Below are 13,507 nucleotides of genomic sequence, written 5' to 3'. Positions count from 1 at the left end.
AGTAATTACTTGAGGGAAGCAATACGATCGATAAGGTCTGAAGGCACAATTTCATGCTGAAAAAAGTAAAATAAAATGGGTCACAAATTTTAATAATGAATTTAGAATTCTAAAAATAATAGAAACTAAAATCAGATGATTACATTAAAACATCATAACTCAAAATCAGATCATTATATTAAAAAATCATAATTCACACATACGTTTCTCATGCCCATTTCGACGGCAGTTAGAACCCTAAAATCATCTTTGGAGAGATATCTCAAAACGTCTACGTCCAGCTTCATGTTCTGTTCTTTTTCTTATTCACTACAATTTTACTTCGAAACACAAGAATTCAGTTCTGAGAAAAAACAAAAAAAAAAGGGCAAATGGCGAAGATGAAGCGTCGAGTAACGGGTTTTAGTAAAGGTATGAACAAAAAAAATTAACCTGAACAACCGAATGAGTCGCAGATTGGGGAGGTGCAGGCGCGGCAGCAAAGATGAAAGAGCAAATGACCGAATGAGGTACGGGGTTGGGCAAGCGCAGAAGCGGCGGCAAAGAGAGACTGTCCGCTAAGATTGAAAAAATTTGGGAATTTAGTTAGACTTGTACACAGTTAGATTAAAACATTATGGGAATTTTGTTGGATTTCTGCATAGGCGGAATAAAATTGATTTAGGGTTTAGGATGGTAAAACATAACAAGGATTATGCATTTAGGTTTTCTTATAAAAATTATTTTAAATGAAAAAATATTTTACGAATTTTTTAAATAAAAAAATTGATGAATATTAATATTTAATTTAAAATATAAATATTTAAATTATTTAATTTTATTAAAATTAAAAAATATTTTTTAATAAATCATTCGATGTAATTAAATTTTTTATTTATAAATTAAATAAATTTTACTATCATAAACTTTACATAAATCCCTTATGATATATTATTTTCTCCCGTAATATCTTGAGTTTTTCCTTTTCAAATGAAATTTTATATTTTAATATTTATTTCTGTAAGTGTAAATTAATTTTCAGTTAAATTTTTAATAAAAAGACAATACATCCCTTATACTCTATTTCAACAAAGCCATGATAAGGAGAGAAGCGAGGACACCCAGGAAAGAGGAACCATACGCTAAAAGCAAAGGAGGGTGGACAAGCACGCCAAGGAATCCATGAGATGGGGATAGCAACGCTGGTGAGAAACAAACTTCTTTGCTCTAGCAGGGACGGAATCGTGCAGGGCAAGTGTTTTTGAGAAGGAAGTATGTATGTGGAAGAGAGCATAATGTCGAGTAAAATTGCTTCAACTAAGAAAGGGGTATGCACAGGTGTTATGCTCCTACTTAAGGAGAGAGAAGATGCATGATGGTCTTTTTACACTCTCAAAAACGCTAACTTCTTATGACAATTTCCTTAAACATCATCGTGCATTTTCTCTTTTATCATAAGAATTCAGGTATCAGAACAAGGAAGTAAACCGTGAAGAAGTAAAAGCAAGTAGACAGTCGAAATACTAAGGTTTTTGAGTAGGCTTAGGCCCAAACATTAACTTAATTCGGGGTTTGGCTCGTTTGGGCACTAGTCGGATTTAGTAAATGTTTGCTTAAATCTCTCCGTTATTAATGAAAAAGAAAAGTTAATCTTTTATATTCTTACTTAATAAGAATGACCGAAAGAGATTTGAATTGAAACTTGAAAACAGTACATAATTGAGTGAGTACAATATTACGAGTATATTTTTGATATGTGATATAGGTGTAGCCCTAAGATGAAAAAGTAAAAAAAAAAATTATCGATTGAAAGTTAAATAATTTTGAAAAATTAAGTTAGTTCTTTAAATACATCGATTAAAATTGATTTAGATTTAAGATAGTAAATACATAATAAATATAATATAATGTATTAATTGAATTTAACGGTCGATCAAGTCATTCAGGCTTAGAAAGAGCCATTTCCCTCACGTAGGTTCAACTTCTTAGTTCTGCATTTTAGTCATTTTATGGAGAATACATAATAAATAATTATATATGAGTATCACGTACTATATATGGGTTTGTTTTTATCTTTTCATATGATATTTTTATTGAAAATGTATAATGAATAATTATATACAAGTATCACGTATCAAATTTATTCTTTTATGATAATTTTTTATTGAGAATATACAATAAATAATTGTAAACTGGCATTGCGTACTGCGCCGGTTTTACTCTTTCTTATGATAGAAAATTTTTTTTCGTAATAATTATATACGGGTATTGCGTATCGGGCTTGTTTTTATCACGCGTGTGCAGTACACGTGCCAGATGTAATGACTTTCCATGTTTTTTTTTCTTACAGGTTTTAGATAAGAGCTTTCAAGTTATTAGCTGTGAGATATGTCCCAAATCCATATTGCAATTTACGAAGTTGTGGCATTCAAAGAACCTCTCCTTTGTTTCCCCCTTCAACCAAAAACGAAAATTTCCCAAAAAAATCCCAAATTCCATATTTTTTCCAATTTTCAGAATTCTGTTAACACTTAAAATTATTTTATTTAAAGAGATATTGGGAATCTCTATCAAATGAAGTATGTAAATACCAAACTTCAGCTTACCAACCTCAGTAGATTTGCAGATGGAAGCCAATGATAATTCGACCCCTAAGGTATTCTTTGTTTCCTCCTACCTATCTCTTGTCTTCTTCCTTTTTTTTTTTTTAAATTTTAGTGGAGAAGAAATTTCTTTGACTTCATTTTCTTTTCTACTTATTGCTTTTTATAATCTGGGTTCTCTTTTTTTTTTTTGGAATGCATAGATGAATTCTGTTACTGGGTTTTGCTTTTTTCTGTTGACTGACTTTAGTAGAAATTTATTGGTATTTTACAAGTTAGAAGTTTTTCTATGGAACTGTTATTGTTGGCACTGGAAATCTTGTTAAAAGGAAAATTCCCTTGTGGTATTGAAAAACAAAGATATATGCCCGGGGGAGAGGTGAAAAGGAAGAAGTTAAAAAAGTTAAAAGAAAACAAAAAAGAATGATAATGAGTTTAGTTTAATTGCTGGAAGATTGTAGCAAAGGATAGATTAGAATACAATTTATATATTGTCTTTGTTAGTTTGAAGTTGCCATTTTTTTAAAGAAATGAGGACTTCGAAAAGTGCGAAGCCTGGTTTCTTATGGTCTTTGAGTATGATGAATGAAATTCACTTTCTTTAGGAAAATGCTTACAAGTAACAACTTCAGCATGCTGTGATAATTGTTTGGATGCTGGAATTCAAGATTACCATCCCTGCTTATTTCTGAACTATTGGATATTGTTCACAGAATTATCCATTGCGTTATCACTAGAGTACCTAGTAAATATATACTAAGTGAATGATTTTTTAGCAATGCATTTATAGGTTGCCTTTGTTAAGGGAATTTATAGAGTTGTTTCAATGCCTTAAATCTAGAAAAAGTGATGGTATACAGTATGCTTCCTTTATTACTGCCTTCTTGACTTGATCCATTGCTGAATAGGTAGATCTAGGATTAGCATTTAGTGGTAAACATGTCACATACTCCTCGAAATTAAAACTCATGCATTACATTTGTGTACCTACTTTATTGTTTGTTGGTCTAGAGGATGTTCAGTGGCAGCAGCCATTAGATGTTGTGGTATATATCTATATTTGTATTCATGCCATCCACAGGTGCCTGACAACATACTCATCGTTTATGTTTGTTATCATGTAAAGCTGCAGTCAGCTATTCCTTTCTCCAGTTCAAAAACTATCGTGCTCTCCGCTGGCATCTGGTTTTATTAGTTGATTTATTTATCAATGTGTTTCATATAGTAGCCCTTTTAGAATAAACAAAATAAGCTTCCGTACATACTTCGAAATAAATAAATAAATGCGCTTGTCTACACACTTTCTTCCTTATTTCTACTATTTTTGATTCATTCATGTGCAAATTATGTACACAAACAGTTATTATAACCATCTCTATTTACATGAACAATGGCTATGTTAAATGACATCATTCCCCTCAACCCCACCTGATAATGCTATATTCCTTGGAAATTTCTTTAATGGTATGACAGTTACCAAGTTCTGTTCTATTACCGAGTTGACTCAAACAAGGCCTTGTTGTGCAACAATTTGTTTTAGTTCTAGGTCGGACATTTAAAGCAGGGTGCATACCATATACTTATCGTTTTTGTTTCCAAGATAGTGTGATTATTTATTTCATTTTACTCTATAGTTACCTCAGCATGTATCTGATAAATAGTTGTTAATTATCAAGGATTACTACAAAATTTTGGAAGTTGATTATGATGCAACTGATGAGAAGATCAGGTTAAATTACCGGAAGCTTGCACTGGTCAGTGGTCTCTCTCTTTTTTTTTCCTTTTAACTCTTTTTATTTCTTGCCATCGCTTCATTGATAGGCTTTGACCTTTGTTTGTTGATCTAACAGCTCCTTTATTTGAATAGAATTGAGTTGACTGGAGAATCTTTTATGATATTTTTACAGAAGTGGCATCCAGATAAGCACAATGGTGATAGTGCTGTTACTGCAAAGTTCCAAGAGATAAATGAAGCTTACAAAGGTGATTCTTCCGTTTGGCTGGAACAAAAAAATTCACATTCTCTTTGCCATTTGATTCCCACTACAATTGAGTGCAACTTAATTGGTCACCCAATCATGGGAGTTATACTTCTCTTATGTAGAGCTTCTTCTAGAGCATATGGCATTTGACGAATATATTAAATGTAATGTTCATAGCTTTTGATCTTCTCTTATTATTATATCCTTTTGCAGTGTTAATGGATCCTGATAAACGCTTTGAGTATGATTTAACTGGAATATATGAGATTGATAAGTATACTTTACGGGTAAGAGTTATGTTAACTTATATGCTATCATAGTCTAGAATCAGCAACTTATGTTTGTTTACAAATAATTGGTTGATGCCTCATTCTAATGTCTAGGACACTCTGCAATTTTAATGCAGGAATATCTTGCCAGATTTAAAGGAATGATTCTTACTTGCAATGGGCTTGGTATTAGTCATACATCAATATGGTAATTCTTTTGACCATCTAAAACTATTTTTTTTTCATGGGGAGAGGGGGGGGTGGAGGATTGTTCATGTCATTTGAGTGACTATTTTCTGTAAAAGTCCAATAGAATAGAACCATTCTCATATCTGCTTTACTTGGGTGATGAGCACTTTTTCTTGGTATGTTTTCCCAATACAGAAAGTGTTGACTTAGGCATATTTTAGTTGACAGATGATTGTTTCTATGCCTAGTTCAAAATATAAGGACTGTGCATATGACACATAGGACCTATTTTGAAACTTGCTTAATGATGCTTATAAATGATATGATAGAAGATAATAGTAGATGTTGACATGAATATATACCACATGTGGAGAAGCACATATATGAATCTAAAGCTTATTATTGGTATTTGAAGAATTGTAAATCCAATTGAAGCGTTAGGGGCATAACAATTATAAAATACTATAATTGCACAAAATCACAATGATGATTAAGGGCATAAAATGACACATGACAAGACATCCATTCTAAAATGAAGTCCTGGGTGATGATATAGACATCTAATGAAAGGTATCAGCTTTAGGTCTGCAAAACAAGAAACAAACACAATTGCTTATATAGCATATAATAAAGGTATTAAAACTTTGAAAGTCCAGTTTCGGTGCCTTGTTTGCACTGGTCTAAGCCTTTTTGCGAGCTTTGCCTGTATCAGTCACTAAAAATGGAGTAAATCAGTTTCGTTGGAGAAATATCCAGCTAATATGAATTTAGATCCAATCTTGGATTTGTTTTTTTTTTATTATTTCAGTTGAGAGAGGCAAGAAAATGTAGGAAGTGCTGTAGGTGTGGCATTTGTTTGTAGACATAAATTAATTACAATAATACATAAGTTATATGCTGCAAAATAGCAATGAAGCTATTAACCTTTTCGGGAGCTATAATACAAATAAAAATCCAGAGGTTGTATCATGCTGTGTGATTGAAGGTGTGACTTCTCAGCTGAGTTGCCATTAACAAGTTTTGGTTTATCAATTCATGCTAGCTATAGGTTTAAGGTAATGGGAGAAATGGTTTGAGTTTCAACGAGAGAATGGTGGTAATCTGGTAGGGCCAGGGATAGGACCCGGCTGTAATTTGGCAGGATAAAGATGCATTTCTCACAAGTGATGAGGACTATGGTCTTCCAAAGTTCCTTGTGTATCAAAAATGCACCTCTTACTGATCTTGAAGCTACCTTCTTGGTTGGTTTTACAGGGTGTGCGTGTATCATTAGAATTTTGTGTGCTTCCTGTAATTCTCTGTACTATATACTAAAGAGTCACAAAAATGTTGTATTTGCAATCATGCGCCACTATATAACTGGTATTAGAAACCTTCAAGTATAGAGGTCAAATGTGTGCTTCTTTTGAGAGTGTAATATCCTAGTCTTATCTTGAGTGAACTTCAGGCTTGGTTAGGGAAATTGAGTTTTCATTGTTAGAAAGATTCATAATCATTGAGAAGAAAATTGTCTTTTTCTGTATTATCTATAGGGAAAATATTCTTGGAAGTATCTGCTCTCCCTACTAGGTTTGGGATGGAGGAGAAAAAAATTTTATCTAATTAAACACCATATTAAAATTACACGTTTCTGCGATTTATAATGTAGATTGTATTTTATTTTCCTTATTCAAATTCTTTTACTAGCATAAAATTTATAAGCTGCCCATCCAGACATTATTTGATGACTAGTATGCTCTACATATTGAACTAACTTTGAAGTTCGGAAAGTTCATACTTCACTTTTACCATACAGTTCATAACTATTGAAAGTGCTTGCAGTTCAAAATTATTCCGAGTACTTTGTTCTTTCTGTTCCTTCCTTTCCAAATTTCATACCATAGTTTTCCCGCAAGGGGTCTGCTGTTTTGGTTGGTGCCTTCTGATTCAGTTGTTTCCCCTTCAATATTTTGTATCAGATGGCAGTAACCATATCACTGCCAGAAGAAATTAGACCTGCTAAGCAGCTTATGAAATGCTTGTGCAGTGCCATACGTTAGCACCTTCTAAACAAAAGCTGATAGGAGTTTCCTGACTTTCTATTAGAATTGGGTTTGGTACTAATAATAACCTTGTTTGTTAATGCAGGACGCAACAACTAACAGAAACAAATGACTTTGTTGATGAATAAGGTTTGCTCTTATTATTCATTACCTTTTAAAATGATTGCCTTGTTTATATACTTAGTGACTTAGAAATATTGTTGAATTTAACATGCCAATGTCATTTGATTGACAGAGCCATTGAAATGAATTGAAAGGAATAATCATCTCTATCCTTTTGTACCTATTGGAGCTGAAACCGAATCTCATCTACTTCGTCCTATTATTACATCCTCAACAGTTCCTGTAATCCGTATCAAAATTAGGCATCATCATCGAGTAAAAGGGACTTTTCATCCTGCTATAAGATGTGTTTCGATGAGGCCCTTAGCTTGTATGAGTTTGATAGAGTAACAAAATGTATGATTGATCTATAAGTTAGACATGGCATGACTGATTCCGCCATCTTGCCTATCTAAAATTATGTCAAAAAGAGTTCTTTGACCATTGCTTGTATCAGTAGTTTGATGGCTTTGTTCACACGAATATAATGCTAGTTGAATCAATCTCTCTAATTCCACGACTCATTAAGCAACGGTAGCCTGCAAACAAAGCATAGAGTCTATAATACTATTAAAACAGTTGTGATGAGAAACATTGAAGGCAATTATTTTCCCATTTAAATAATGTTTAAGACAAAAGAGGTTTTGCAAATTTGGATTCCCAAGAAATCCCTTCATCGTCTGTCGTTCTGTTTGGTTTTTATGTTTGACAGCGGAAAAGTATGGTTAGTTGGTCTGATTTTGGATGTATGCGCCGCCCACTTGTCAAGGAGCATGTTCTAAGAAAGCAATTTTTTCAATAATTGCGGCTCCTGATTTATTTTGTTTAATAAAATTGCGTGGATGCGTCTCACCGACCGCATCTACATGAATCTCCTAGACCCTATTCAAAGGTAAAATGAATATTCAATGGTACGGAATACAATTATTTGCAAAGAAAATGGGGAAAAGAAATAAAGTTTGGACTAAGTAGATGCAACGAGGTCTGGTTCAATTTTTAATTAACATTTTTATCTAAATTCCTTCTATTTTTATAATTTGAGATTTGGGTTAAGTCAATATGTCCAAATTTGTATAATTTTTTTATTTATTTTTCTATTACTCGCTCAATTAATGAAATTGCATATGAACGTTAATTAATAGAAATAATGTTGAAAAACATACATTTTAATACAAGAAGTAACTCTTTAATCAAGCCCTACAAGAAGCGCTTAACATTTGCTTTTGATTGTTTCGTATAGAAAAAAAATATATAATATTTAAAAAAATCTTTTTATAATTTATAACATTGATGGTGGGGAGGGTGAAAAATTATTATAAAAAATTTTATTTATATTTAATACCATTATTTATTATATTATATCAACATTACATGTCTAATAATTTAATTAAATATAATAAAAAAATAAATATTTATTTGAATTAGGAAAAAAATGTCTCAAAATTGTTTTTTTTTTTCTAAAACAAAAGTGATATAAAATGATATCTCATGATTATAAATAGAAAAATGAAAATGTACGAGGAAACTACGTCTTAGCGCAACATATTTTTTTTTATTAATAATTAGTGCAACCATTTGAGAATCTCAATGGACGAATTGTATGTTGAAAGAGACAGCTTCATGAATATTTTTAATTTAGTTGATGATCTATACAACAAAAGGTACTTGGATTTCAACAAAGTTTAATGAAGGATCCCAAGATAATATATTGAATAAAGGTTTTTAAAGATTATAATATATCTATATATATATATGGAATCTTATACTTTTAGAATCTCAAGGGAAATATTTACATGTGGGGCTATGAAACAAAGAACAATAATAAATAAATTGAATAAAAAAGCATTTTGAAGCATAATTTACAATGAAAAAGGTGCCCTTGTGGGGGGAACAAGAAAAGAAGCAAGAGAAAACTTTTGATATTTATATTTTGAAGAAGAAACTTATGAAGAGAGACATTATACAAATTGAAGCACCAATAATTACCTGGGAGATGAGAGTTCTTGGGTTCTGATCTTATACTCAGGAATTAATTCTTTAATTTTGGCCAAACTATTATATTCTGATATATGTTACTTCTTGTAAGTTTATATTTCTAAAAAAATATAATAACGTATTTAACAAAATATGTGTGTATGTAATTCGGTACATGTGTATGCATGTGTACGTATAAAAAAATTAATTATTAAGTTAAAAGAATTTGAAAAATAATGAGATATTATTTTAATGATAAAAAGAAACATTCTTGGGCAAAGAACTATGTGGCTTGAATTAAGCCAAAGCAACACCGTAAACTAGGAAAAGATCCCTTTCAAATTCTATATTATAAGTATTTAGTTGAATTAGCAAAAATAATTTAAAGTGAGTTTGCTGTTCTTCATGTCATGATGGTAGAGCTTCTATGAGTACCCATTCGATCAGTACAAAGTCATTGTCTTATTGAAGAAAGGAAGAGCCAACAGCCTTAGGGAAAACGAAAAAAAAAAAAGAATCCTTTGCTGTTGTTTTCAATTTGAAAAGTTCAATGCTTATGCACTAGTGAAAGAGCCCTTTCTTTTACGCCATTCATTAATGTCAATAACAACAGTATTATTGTATTTTTAGATGTAAAGTCAATGGTGTATGTACTTCTTTATCATGAATACAGGATTTCAACATTCTTAGCACTTCTAAAATGAGGTTATAATTAACAAACTAGGCTCAAGTTATTAACAATATTAAATGATAAAGTATCTTTATATATTATTGGTTGAGTTTTTTAATTTTACATTGACAGAAATGTCATATGTCTATTAAGTTATAATTAAAATATTATTAAATAAATATATAATAATTTTTAAAAATCACGTAACGAAAAGTCAAAAATTATATGGTTAACATAAGACACAATGAATCATATTTAATTATCTTAGAAATGAGATGATTAAATTAATTATTTTTTTATCGGGTACAATTTAATTCATGACAACTCATTTCTTTTTCATTAAGAATTCGTAAATTAAAATTTTTTGTCCTTTAAATTATAAAAGAAAAAAAAAAGGTAAAAGAAGACAAAATTTGTCAACAAGATTAATGCTGGTTCATTATGCAGGCATCCCAAGGGTTGTTCCTGACTTCACTCTTTGCCATTTCTTGCAGAAACAATGGATTGAAATTGGCAGAGTTCAGAAGGAAATGAGAGCCACAAAAGGCAGCAGATAAAAACATTTTCACTAAATGCCTTGTCGGTCCAGACTCAAAGAGAAATACATACAACATGTGAAATTTGTGTCAAATGGTATGAACCCATCGTACTTTTTCATTTGGATTTTCGTTTCCATCTTGTCTTTTCTTCCAAACTTTGACAATTTTTGTTTAGCAAATAGAAGAAATTATATGATACCCCAGCAGGGACTGCAGATAAGTGATAACCCTCCCCATCTGCCCTCCTTAGCCCCTAACACTAAGTTTTCTCTTTTTCTTTTTGGGTCCACAACTCCAACAGATTAATTCAATCCAAAAGTTTGTTCATTTCGAATAATTAAGTGATTTTGAATTAATTTTCATTGGTGACTTTTCCATGTCATTTAATTTAAAATACATATTTCTTATAATAAATTGAAGCTCTATGCCAAATATGACAAAAAACATACGTGAGAAGTTGTGTCATAAACCCCAAAGTTTGGAATTTTGCGTAGCTATGTTTCCTCACTCGCTCTTCCAAATTCTCTTCTCTTCTCTTCTTTCCCTATTTTCAGAATAAGAAAACTTAAAAATCAAAATAAAAACTCTTCTTTCTCAATGTATATTTGACACCGAAACATATATTTATTATATAAAAGAAAACAAAGTCTTCAATGTTGGGTCCTTTGAGAATTGAATCATCGACTGAAATTATTAGTCCAAGTCTGGGTTCCAAGACTATGATCTGTCACATAATTAAGTGAGCCATAATGCTTAAATTAACCCTTCTGGCATACTAATAACAGTAGCCTACCACCTTATCCTTGAAGATCAACAAAAGTAGTTGAGAATGTTCAAAACTTGAAACAACTTGTGAATTCATCACTTTAATTTACTTTTTCAGCAGCCTGCCCTGTATTAAAATTTCAAAATGGTAAAGCTCAACAAACACAGAATTAATGTAAAATTTTCTTCCCAAATGCTCTTAAGCTATTTCTGGCAATCATGTTTCTCAGTTCAACATGCTAAATATACGCTAACACCAACAAGATAAGAAAAAAGAAAATGAAAAACCCAATAAAGATTGATGTGGAAATACAAACATTACAACATATTTTCTTTAATTTTTTAATAAATTTGTTCCAATTAATCAGAAGCGGATGAAATAAAAATCCTGATATGATCCAGAAAAGTAAGATTTTGAGGCCTATCTTTTCTTTTCACATAACCTTTAGCTTCTTTCTCCGAGTATATCCGAATCCCTTCTCTCCCATTCCTCTTCCACATCTCCTTCTCGTAACTCTTGTGCGCGTAATACGCCTCCGCCGCGCACGTTAACAAATCTTCCTCATTTTCTTTGTTCCCGCTGTCGTTCCCGTTGCCAGCCGGCATCAGCCGGATCGGCAGCCGCTCGTAGTGCCCTCGACTCGTGCCTTCCAACTCGTCGACGCGGGCGAGTCCCCGAGTCGACACGGCGTACAACTCTCCCGTGACCCGGTGCCCTGTGCCGGGCATGTTGAGGAGGAAAGGGACGCGGTAGGGCCCGCAAACGAGAGGGTACTTCTCCACGGTTCGGTAGCTGCCTTTGAATACGGCGTCTCCGGTTCGCATCAAATCTTGAAGGAGCACGTGATTGGAAAAGCCCCGTTTCAAGGTACCGTACGTGAAAATGAGGTTCGTACAGTTATTGTCCTCTACACCCATTTCTCTCTTTTTTGAAAATGGAGTGGGTGTTGCAATGTTTGGTCACCGACGAAGTGAGGGAAATTTGAAGAGAGAAATAGACGAATTGGAGTTGAAGAGGTGGGGTGGGGGAGTTCTATTTATAGGGGATTCTATTTGGTTGGTTAGGAATTTTAACTGTAAAAATTCTCCCGCAGGAATTTACGGAGGGTGAAATCAAATAGAAAAGGCATGATAATATGGATCTTAATTAGATATTTAATACTCTTAGAATCTATTGAGAATCTTTTTAATTTAAATCTTTATTTGGATTAATGTGGCTTATTTGGAATTTTTGGATAAAAATATAATTGATTAAAATTAATTCAAAATTTCTTTTGTTCATTTTAAAATTAATTATCTACTAATAAAAAGGGTGGGTTTTGTCGTATGGTAAGCACTTTGCAGTAGTTATAAGATGCACGTGCAAACTACCAAACCTTCCCGTTAAATAATTTACACAATATTGCAGTACAGGCTGATTCCATTCAGATCTTTTGGATCTTACACAACCTTTTCTTATTATGAGTAAATTTTTTTCATAAAATTAATTAAATAAATTCTTCTAATCTCGTAATAAAACACGTTTGTTAAGAATTAACTTCCTTTCTGTATAATATTTACCGATAAAACTTAATTGTTAAACTAACTTCCTGTTTGTCAATAATGTTTCTTTTGGTCATTCTATAATTGGCAAGTACTTGCTTAACTCCTTCCGGCCGACAGAGAAAAAAATTGTAGTTATATGAAGCTGTCACGGGTTCATAATTTCAAGAGACATGGTGAAGAAAAACTCTTGCTTATATAGATTCAAAACTTATCATTAAACTCGACAATTTTATTATGACACGATAACACGAAACGGATTTAAACTCATTATTAAATTTGACAATTTCATGTGTGATACGAGTTTAAACTATTCACTAAACTTGACAATTTTGCATATGACAAGAATTTAAATTTATCAGTAAACTTGATAATTTTGTATATAATATGAATCTAACTCATCACTAAATTTGACAATTTTATATATGATATGATAACATGACATAGGTTTAAATTGAACATTAAATTTAACAATTTATATATGATACAACAACAGACATGAGTTTGAACTCATTATTGAATTTGATAATTTTATATATTATATAAAAAACTCGTGCTTTCAAATTCTCTTAAGTGGCGTTTGGTATCAGGGATGCACATTCCCTGCAATGTGACTTATTAAATTACATTGCAGTGTTTGTTTTGTAACAAATCACTGCAATGTAAGATTGCAATGCAATCCACATTGCAGTCAATGGATGTAATGTGATTGCAGTCCAAAACCAATGCAATCACATTACATTGCACTCTGAATGTTCTTAAAGACAATTTTACCCTTCAACCTTATTATCTTATTAAAAAATATTTATAATATTATAATTAAAATAAATATATAATATAAGAATAAAAAT

At 31.8% G+C, this 13,507-nt stretch overlaps 3 protein-coding genes across 7 annotated transcripts in view; 1 reads left to right on the top strand and 2 right to left on the bottom strand.

Annotated features, from left to right (window-relative positions):
• LOC110415092 (protein serine/threonine kinase) overlaps positions 1 to 704 on the bottom strand; it is a 6,744-nt gene extending 6,040 nt beyond the window's left edge. For 2 of the 4 annotated variants that reach the window (XM_021426583.2, XM_021426579.1), the window contains exons 1-3: positions 433 to 704; positions 204 to 309; positions 10 to 56 (exon numbers count right to left, since the gene is read on the bottom strand). In XM_021426583.2, the coding sequence (XP_021282258.1) occupies positions 10 to 56; positions 204 to 287 (131 nt within the window). In that variant the 5' untranslated portion in view covers positions 288 to 309; positions 433 to 704. Of the gene's footprint in view, positions 1 to 9; positions 57 to 203; positions 344 to 432 lie in introns of all 4 variants that reach the window. The other 2 variants (XM_021426582.1, XM_021426580.1) reach the window with 2 other exon arrangements.
• Positions 705 to 2,348: 1,644 nt separating this feature from the next.
• Positions 2,349 to 7,698, top strand: LOC110415814 (Chaperone DnaJ-domain superfamily protein). Of its 2 annotated transcripts, XR_016351135.1 has the most exons (8): positions 2,349 to 2,635; positions 4,259 to 4,336; positions 4,490 to 4,565; positions 4,778 to 4,851; positions 4,971 to 5,041; positions 7,150 to 7,193; positions 7,300 to 7,387; positions 7,421 to 7,698. XR_016351135.1 is itself a non-coding variant. In XM_021427549.2 (7 exons), exons 1-6 carry the CDS (start codon positions 2,606 to 2,608, stop codon positions 7,190 to 7,192), a joined length of 372 nt encoding a protein of 123 aa, XP_021283224.1. In that variant the 5' UTR covers positions 2,349 to 2,605; the 3' UTR covers position 7,193; positions 7,300 to 7,697. The 2 variants fall into 2 exon arrangements, 1 of the variants encoding a protein (XP_021283224.1); XM_021427549.2 differs by having other exon boundaries at positions 7,300 to 7,697.
• Positions 7,699 to 11,284: 3,586 nt separating this feature from the next.
• LOC110415467 (AIG2-like (avirulence induced gene) family protein) lies at positions 11,285 to 12,119 on the bottom strand. The gene has a single exon (XM_021427134.1). It carries the CDS (start codon positions 12,030 to 12,032, stop codon positions 11,475 to 11,477), a length of 558 nt encoding a protein of 185 aa, XP_021282809.1. The 5' UTR covers positions 12,033 to 12,119; the 3' UTR covers positions 11,285 to 11,474.
• Positions 12,120 to 13,507: the final 1,388 nt, after the last annotated feature.

This window comes from Theobroma umbraticum, unplaced genomic scaffold (assembly GCF_002168275.2).
Source record: "Theobroma umbraticum cultivar Fairchild unplaced genomic scaffold, ASM216827v3 scaffold_147.0, whole genome shotgun sequence".
NCBI lineage: Eukaryota > Viridiplantae > Streptophyta > Magnoliopsida > Malvales > Malvaceae > Theobroma > Theobroma umbraticum.
The sequence above is the reverse complement of the archived record's forward strand: the minus strand, read 5'-3'. Positions and strand labels throughout refer to the sequence as shown.

Excerpts from the sequence above, each read along its gene's own strand:
- LOC110415814 (XM_021427549.2), top strand. The coding sequence starts at position 2,606 with ATGGAAGCCAATGATAATTCGACCCCTAAG. Across the intron at positions 4,337-4,489 it reads ATTACCGGAAGCTTGCACTG|AAGTGGCATCCAGATAAGCA; the intron begins GTCAGTGGTCTC and ends ATATTTTTACAG. Across the intron at positions 4,852-4,970 it reads TTGATAAGTATACTTTACGG|GAATATCTTGCCAGATTTAA; the intron begins GTAAGAGTTATG and ends ATTTTAATGCAG.
- LOC110415467 (XM_021427134.1), bottom strand. The coding sequence starts at position 12,032 with ATGGGTGTAGAGGACAATAACTGTACGAACCTCATTTTCACGTACGGT.